At 42.9% G+C, this 9158-nt stretch overlaps 1 protein-coding gene across 1 annotated transcript in view; it reads left to right on the forward strand.

Moving 5' to 3' along the window:
* LAMP1 (lysosomal associated membrane protein 1) overlaps positions 1 to 9158 on the forward strand; it is a 76000-nt gene that overhangs the window by 45771 nt on the left and 21071 nt on the right. The window contains exons 7-8 of the mRNA XM_073614546.1: positions 6467 to 6533; positions 6660 to 6830. Coding sequence (XP_073470647.1) covers positions 6467 to 6533; positions 6660 to 6830 — 238 coding nt within the window. The remainder of the gene's footprint in view (positions 1 to 6466; positions 6534 to 6659; positions 6831 to 9158) is intronic.

Here is a 9158-nt window from a genome sequence, read left to right on the forward strand (position 1 = left end):
ATTTTTATTTTGGTTTGGTTTTTTTTTTTTTTTTTTTTGCAATATAAATGGAAAAAGACCGACTTTTTAAAAAAAAAAAAATTATATTTTCTACTTTTTGTAAGAAAAATCCAATAAACTCCATTTGTCATACATTTTAGGCCAAAATGTATTCAGCCACATGTCTTTGGTAAAAAAAAAGTCAATAAGCGTATATTTATTGGTTTGCGCAATAGTTATAGCGTCTACAAACTAGGGTACATTTTCTGGAATTTCCGCAGCTTTTAATTTGACTGCCTATGTCATTTCTTGAGGTGCTAAAATGGCAGGGCAGTACAAAATCCCCAAATGACCCCATTTTGGGAAGTAGACACCCTAAGGAAATTGCTAAGAGGCATGTTGAGCCCATTGAATATTTTATTTTTTTTGTCCCAAGTGATTGAATAATGACAAAAAAATAATTTTTTTTTTTTTACAAAATTGTCACTAAATTATATATTGCTCACACATGCCATGGTTATTTGTGGAGTTGCACCCCAAAATACATTTCGCTGCTTCTCTTGAGTATGGAGATGAAACATGTGGGACTTTTTGGGAACCTAGCCACGTACGGGGCCCCAAAAACCAAGCACTGCCTTCAGGATTTCTAAGGGTGTAAATTTTTGATTTCACTCCTCACTACCTATCGGTTTTGAAGACCATAAAATGCCAAGATGGCACAAAACCCAGCCAAATTAACCCATTTTGGAAAGTAGACACCCCAAGCTATTTGCTGAGAGGCATGGTGAGTACATGGAATATTTAATATTTTGCTACAAGTTCCGGGAAAATGACAAACTATTTATTTATTTTTTTTTGACCCAAAAAAAAAAAACAGTAAAAAAAAAAAATTATAGTTTGTCATTTTCCCGGAACTTGTAGCAAAATATAAAATATTCCATGTACAGATTAAAATGGTGGGCGTTTCATCTTTTTTTTCACACAGTATTTGCGCAGCGATTTTTCAAACGCTTTTTTTTTTTTTCTGGAAAAACACTTTCTAATTTTAATGCACTAAAACACACTATATTGCCCAAATGTTTGATGAAATAAAAAAGATGATCTTAGGCCGAGTACATGGATACCAAACGTGACATGCTTTAAAATTGCGCACAAACGTGCAGCAGCAACAAACTACATACATTTTTAAAAGCCTTAACAGGTTACCACTTTTAGATTTACGGAGGAGGTCTACTGCTAAAATTACTGCCCATCACATGCATAGTGCAATTGCTGTTTACATATGATGCCAGACCGACGATTGCGTTCGCCTTTGCGCAAGAGCAGTGGGGGACGGGTGATTGGGTGGTGTGTGTTTGTTTTTTGTTTTTTTTTGTGTGTGTTTTTTTTTTTTTTTTTTTTTCTGTTTTTGTTATCTCAGGGAATGTAAATATCCCTATTGATAGCAATAGGTAGTGACCTGTTGGGACAGGAGAGCCAGAGAAAACCGGGGGGGGGGGGGGGGGGGCATTCCCTCCCACTGCTTGTAAAAGCAGTCTAGAGGCTAATTAGCCGCTAGGATTGCTTTTACATGAAAGCTGGCTGAAAAGAATGATACCTAAACCCGCAGGCATCATTCTGGTATAACCACTCAAAGTCCAGCAACATGTAACGGTTCGGGTCTCTCAAAATGCGATGGCATCTTGGGAGATCCTGTGAATGTGTGTCCTAGTCTGGGCAGTGCTGTAACCTACACTAATACTCAACTAGTGTATGGTAGCATTCAAAACATTCACCAATGCAAAGACCAGGGTTGTCAGGACAGGAGGGACAAAAATAGCGGGTGTCACGCCTATATCCACGCTTTCTACAGACACAACATTTTCTTTAGGGGGCTCGTTGGGTAGGGGTACTCGCAAGGACATACGGAAAATGCCTCTTGTGCAGCCGGCTTACTGCATTTAGATTGGGAAGTTGAGGTGGAGCACTGTCTGGAAACAGAAGAGCTCTGACGATCTCTTCCTGGAATTTAAGGAAGGATCCAGTCCGTCCAGAAGCTCTGAATAGCACATGAGCGTTCAGCAAAGCCAATTGAAATAAGTATACAGACACTTTCTTGTACCAGCGTCTGGCCTTACAAGCAATTAGGTACGGCGCCAACAACTGGTCGTTGAGGTCCACCGCTCCCATGTTAAGGTTGTATTCGTGGACACAGAGGGTTTTCTCCAACACCAGTCGCCGTAGGATTTTGGACCGTCGTGTCTGCATGAAGTGAGGAAACGTCAAAGGCATTCTTATTATCCCTCCATTTCATAGCGAGCCAATTATTACACTTGAAGCAGGCTCTCTCCCCCAGCCGAAGACGGGAATGTACAAGTCTCTGGGGTAAGCCCCAGCGATTAGTTCGTACAGTGCCACATGCTCCAATCTGATGATCAAACAAGTGACTAAATAGTGGCATGCTCGTGTAATGTCCACATACAAATGGTACCCCTTTCCGAATAAGGGTAACACCAACTCCCACACAATCTTGCCAGCGCTCCCTATGTAGTCTGGGCAGTTCTCCGGCTCTACGTGACTATCCCTTCCCTCGTAAACCGTAAAACTACATGTATAGCCTGTGGCCCTGTCACAGAGCTTATACACCTTGATCCCGTGTCTGGTACGCTTGCTGGGAAGATACTGTTTGAAAGACAAGTGGCCAGAAAACTTAATCAGGGACTCGTCAACACAGACAACTTGATGGGGAGTAAACAAGGCTGCAAAACTTTGGTTGAAGTGGTTTACGAAGGGCCGAATTTTGTAGAGCCGATCGTATTGAGGACGACAGAGTTCATTGTTGTTGAAGTGCATGAACCGCAAGATCTGCTCGTATCGTGCCATGGAAGCAATGAACACGGGCATATGGTGAATTGGGTCAGTGGATCAATGTGAGCGCAACTCACTTTTTAGTTATGCCCATGTCGAGGGATCGGCCCAGAAAGGTCTTTAAATTCGGAAACCGTAATTGGTTTCTAATCTCTGGCAAGGGAGAACTGGAGATTAGCAGCGATGTATTGACCAGCGTATAAATTGCTTTGGTCCACAATAGATCTATGGAGATCTTCGGTGAAAAACCGCAAATAAAAATCAAGTGACGTAAAATCAACTGTTTCCTCCTGAATGCTGGGTTGGCCAGTGAATGGGGGAGGTACGGGTGCTGCAGAAGTGGTGGGCTCCCAATTCGGATTGGCGAATTCTGCAGGAAGGACACTATGGGCCTGTCTTTGTCTTCTTGGTGGCAGCGGGACACTACTTGTGCTTGCCAGCTTGAACTGCACTTATGGGACTCGCCATGTCACCACCGATCGTGCCCCCTGCCTGCTGAGAGGCAGAGATGTACAGGTACGCCCATTTGCCTCCCTGTGCCATTCTATCGACGTACATCGTTGTGCGGCGGGCAGCAACTGGTTAAACCTTGTAATGAAGAGTCTCCTTTTTGAGCATCCTGCTTTTTTTTTTTTTTTTTTTTTTTTTTTTTTTTTTTAATAGAATACGATTCCTAAATTAGATGCAGCTTTTTTTTCTAGGTGTCAAAGAACACCGACTTGGCTTTCAAAGATGTGGGCGTGCTCAAAGATGCAATACGAAGAGGATGCATTCCCTGCTTAAAAGATCCTTAGAATCAACCTTGTCTAACGTCAGGCTGGCACTGGCCACCACAGGTACCTAGAGTATTGGTTAGGACAGGTAAAGGGCTCCTATTGAAGCTAAAACTTCACCACCACCAAGAATGTGCTTTATCACATCACTTCCAAAGCATCCTGTAAAATATCTGGTCATAATGTCCCTGTTATGGTAATTGTTGTAGCAGAGGGTCATTCTTCGAGTACAAAGATAAAGCAGGAGTTCTATTCCCACATCTTTCTAATAAAGCAGCCTTCAGGGAATTGCCATCTTGTTGTTTTTTTTTTTTTTGAGAAGCGGATCTAGTTATGACTTGGAAACATTTGGATTTGGGGGAGTCTAGGCTAGCCTCTGAACCTTCAGAAATCAAGCCTTTTACCTTTCTAGGAGGTACTTCTCCTGGCCTACTCCCATCAAATTTATCCAGCAAAAAGGTTATTCTTCCCAAAGAAAAGGTTTCGGAGCTATAGTCAGCCATGTTGTTTCACACCAGTCAGGAGTTATCCCTGTGGAAAGCATTGTCAGCTCTGGGGCTTTTGTCCTCTGCAATCTCAGCAGTGCAGTGGGCATGATTGCACTTTTTTTTTCCCTTCAGGTATTCATTTTGCAGGTATGGGATTAACCACATTCCTTAGTTTCCAGGGTGACGATTCCCAGCCAGGTGAATTGCCCCCGCTGGTAGAGAAGTTGTACAAACCTTTTAGCAGGGTTGTTTTGGATAGATCAGCTACTGATGCCAACACCTTGAGATCAGATAATGGTACAAGAACCTTGTCAAAGAATGATGCAGCAAGACCCTCCATTTGGAGAGACATTGCACTGGCCCCATCTTCATTTTGGCATAAACTTTTAGGTTACCACATGCAGGTATTCTCAGACAATGCCACAGCTGCGGCCTATGTCAATAAGCAGGGGGACACCAGGAGCAGAAGTAAAAATTAAAAAAACTAAAATAATGTGGTTGCTAAGTGTACACGCCCTCCTATAACTGGGGATGTAGCTGTGTTCAGAATTAAGCAATCATTTTGGTTGCATAGCAGAAAAATCTAACTACCATTATTATCAATCACCGTGAGCTCACAAGAGAATTGTGTTCCTTGAGATATCCGTATGCTTTCCCCTCTGGAAAAGGCGTAGGTAGAGTGAAATTGGTGGCTGAACAAATGTGTAAAAAGGGAGGGGGGAAGAAGTTGATGGGAAATGGAGACTAATCACTGAGGGACCCAGCCATTTTTCCATATGCAGGACAACCAACCTTTGTACTCTATTGCCTAGACCCTGGACATTGCATAAGAAAATCATAGGCGACTAAGGCCCCTTTCAGACGCATCGGAATCAATCAAGTGGATCTGCCTGCTCAGCAAGGGGTTTTCTTTGCTGATCAGGCAGATGACAGGTCCTTGTCTGCTCTGCCCACTGTTCTGTATGGGGCAGTGCGATGAAACAGACTGCCCGTTGGTTTCCATCCGACTATGATCTGATCTGCCGGATGGATGGGGAACATAGTATCCCCAATCGTCTGTTTTGATCGGATGTCGGCAGCTGTCAGCAGACACATGTCCACTGACATCCACCGCTCCATAGAAAACACCGTGTGGTATGATGGGGTCCGCCTGAAAAACAGACAGGTGGACCCAATCGGTCTACTGGTGTGAAAGGGGCCGTAGATATATTAAGGCAATAAATGGTAATTTAACAGATACTGCAACAAGGCATTACACCTATAGAGATCAGGATGAAGTGATCTCTAAGTGAGAGAGTCAGCCATGTATTTCCATTCAGGGTGTGCAGCAGACAGTATCTTCCTGATAGATAGCGGCTTGCCAGATGTCAGGCCCTAACAGGTCCTTTCTTAAAGTATAGAGCAAACATACAGACCAACATGGTCTGCCAGCACAACAACTGAACATTAAATCGTCCATGTGTGACTCTTTCGGGGCAGAGAAGTCTGTGAACAGAGAGAAACCTCTGAGTTATCAGTCACCACCAGTGTGTTGCCCGTGTTCCTGGCTTTGGAAAGGATGACATCTCTATCCTTGTAATTCAGCATCTTGGGGGGTGGGGGAAGGTTGCCTTGTGGCAACTTTCTCGCGGGCATCCTGTGGGCCCTTTCCACAGAGAACATGGCAGAGAAGGAGTGCAAAACATTAGTGATTGTAAAGTCTTGTGTGTTTTTTTTTTTTTTTTTTTTCCTTTAAAAATAAACACGTTATACTTGCCTCCTGTTGCACTTATGGTGCACAGAATCGCAGGCTCTAAAAGATACCTGAATGATGCCTGTAGCTGCAGGCATCATTCAGATATCCCCACTGAAGGTCAGACGTCATATGATGTCCTTGGGCTGGAAGTGGTTAAAAACCAGTTCTGGCCACTTTAGTTGATTTAAAAAAAAGAGCTCTAGTGCTTGTGAAGGCAGAAAATATATAACTGGATGCTAAACTTGTATAGTTAATAACACTGGAGTTTTTGGTGCAGGGAGTAATCGTGAAGGATTTTTTTATTTTTTTTTTTCCCCCCACTGGAGCAAATTGGATCATGCATTTTTTTTTTTTGTTTTGTTTTGCCTTCCTCTGAAACAACTGGGTATAGAATTGTATATTTGTATGTTTTCGTTGTTTAGTTTTTTGTTCTGTTAGTTAAACTGGGTGGCCTTGCCTTTTTTTGCTTACCTACATATAAAGTTGGATGGATGTATATCCTTTTAAATGTAATTCTATTTAAAAAAAAAAAAAAAAAAAAAATGATATGGATTTCAGGACTGAACCTAAATGAAAATATAATTGAAATGTAAACCATTTTCTTTAGTGTTTCCATCCATTTAAAGTATGCTATTCTCTTTCAGAACACAACAGTCAGCAAATTTTACCTTGGTGAAGTCAATTTTACTACTACTATTTCTGATGCAAAAGGTATGTATATGTATTCTGCACATTATGGATACAACTAACTCACTGGTGTGATGTTGTGCTACGTTTTTGTTGCTAATAATCAAACAGTTCTTAAGTGGGTTTTTTTTTTTTTTTTTTATCTCGCAGAACAAAAGTTTAGTCAAGAAAATGGTAGTCTTCTGTACCTGCAGACTACAGCGCACAAGTCATACAAATGTAACAGTAAGCAAACTTTCCAGATAACAAGAAACTTTTCTATTGACACCTACAACCTTCAGATCCAGGCCTTCAATATAAGTGAAAACAAATTTGGACCCGGTAAGAACCCAATCAATATATATATTTTTATTTATTTTTTATAAAGGAACGATGGTTTAAGCGGAACTTAAGTTTGCATACTTGCCTCCTGTGCAATAGCTTGAAGTCTGCATCCTCTCCCCAACAACTTCTGGGTGCTGGTCTTCGGTCATCTTGAATGGTTGCTGTAGGATGGTGTGACTTCAGGTCCATTTACATGCCACAGAAGACTTTTCCTACTTTGATTGTTGGTAGTATATCCCTGACATGCAACTCTTCTAATAAAGTAGTGCAGTAATAGAACATCATAGACATGTCTAAACGCAGCTGAGACAGGTTGGCAGATCGAGGGAGCACATATAATTAGAATTATCAGTCACTCGGTCTGTGTAATCTCTTTCACAAAGACTTCTTGGCATGTAAATCAACATTCAGTTGGTTACACAGTGCAGTAAACATAAGACAAAAGGACAATATATATGGGGAGAAAGGGACATGAGCATTAGGAATATGCTGGCGCTAACCGCAATAGTCCGTGGGATGAGCAGGGAAAACGGGAAATTGAATACTGCCCTTTCCATATATTTTTTTTTTTTTTTTTTTTTTTTTTTTTTCCCCCCTTGTGCCTACCCATGACAGCATACCAGTGGTTGGTTGCTCTGCCCCTGACCAACCCACAGGACCACTTTAAACTCTATAAATAAGAGTTATTCCCCTCCATCGGTATTCTTGTAACCTAGACTTCAGAACATTAAGAATTATTGAAGGGAGGGTGTATGCTGCCATGGGTAGGCACCAGGAAAGGAAAATTCCGGAAAGTTAAGTATTCAATTTTCTGTTTTCCTAGTGCCTCCATGGCAGCATACCAATGGTAAATAACTCGCTTACGGGGAGGGTATTGCAATAAGAAATTTCATGAAGAATACAGCACAGAGAATTGCAAGGTCTTTCCCCCAAATTCTTGGGAAGAACCCGCTGGGTCTACACTATAGTGTGACATGAAAGTGTTGGACGACCAACTAACTGCTCTGCAAATTGTCTCAGGGGAGACCTGTGCCAAAGCTGCCCAAGAGGAGGCCATTCCCCACGTTGAGTGAGCATTGACCACATCTGGAACTGGAAGACCACTAGCCTGATATGCCCTTTGGATTAATCCCACGATCCAGCTAGCCAAGGTCGTCATAGATGCTGCCATTCCCTTTTTTGCGCCCTTTGGGATAATAGCCGTTGCTCTTTGCGGAACTGTTGTGTCAAATTCAAATAGTGCCTCAGGGACCTGGCTACGTCCAACTCGTGCAGCCTTGAAGAGGTTGGGTCCTCCACGAATGCTGGAAGAACACATTCCTGGTTGAGATGGTAGACTTGAAGGCACCTAAGAAATGGGCTGCAAAACCACCCTGTCTGGCGGGGGGGGCGCTGGGGGGAAGGTGATGTAGGGTTCCTGTGTTCCTATCGCTTGGATCTCCGACACTCTGTGACCTGATGTGATGGCAATCAGGAAGACAGCCTTCAAGGTAATATTCTCCCTAGGTGCATATTTCTGTGGGAGCAAAAGGAGGATTTGATAGGGCATTAAGAACAATAGTTAAGTCCCATTTTGGGTTTAGTGATTTCCTGGGAGGTCGCAATCTTAGGACTGCCTTCAAAAAGCCGTTTACAAGAGGGTTTAATGCCCACTGTGTGTCCATTAGAGCTGACGAGGCTGACACCTGGACTTTAAGTGTGTTCAGGCTCAAACTTAAGTCCAATCCACTCTGTAAGAAGAGAAGTACATTCTGGACTCCGGGTTCCAGGGAATTGAAATGGTTTAACCTCTGCCAGTTCTATAAACTTTCTGTATACTCTGTAGTAGGTAGAGTTAGTGGATGATTTTCTTGCCTGTAATAGTGTTTGGATAACACTATGCGAGCATCTTAACTCGCCCAACCTCTTCGGCTCAACTTCCAGGCCCTCAAGTCTAGCATCTTCGGGTGCGGGTGAAAGAAATCGTCCTGAGACAGGAAATTGTCCATGCGTGGAAGGGGAAGCGGCTTCCACAGGGCTTTCCTGACTAGGAGCGTAAACCACTGTCTTTTTGGCCAGTACGGGATCACTGCCAGAATTGTGACCTTCTCTGCTAGACGTTGGAGAGACCTCAGTATCAGAGGGGTTGGAGGAAACTCCTATCCCCTCTGAAAGTTCCATGGCTGGACTAGGGCATCCACCCCTGCTGACCTCAGATGGGAACCTTGTGAAAAATAGAGGCGTCTTTGCATTGAGTGGGGAGGAAAGAGTGGGCAGTGCCCCATTGCTGGCATATCCAGTGGAAGACCCTTGGATTCAGAGACCAGTCATTGTTGCTGCATGATC

The sequence above is a fragment of the Aquarana catesbeiana genome, linkage group LG02, assembly GCF_042186555.1.
Source record: "Aquarana catesbeiana isolate 2022-GZ linkage group LG02, ASM4218655v1, whole genome shotgun sequence".
Classification (NCBI taxonomy): domain Eukaryota; kingdom Metazoa; phylum Chordata; class Amphibia; order Anura; family Ranidae; genus Aquarana; species Aquarana catesbeiana.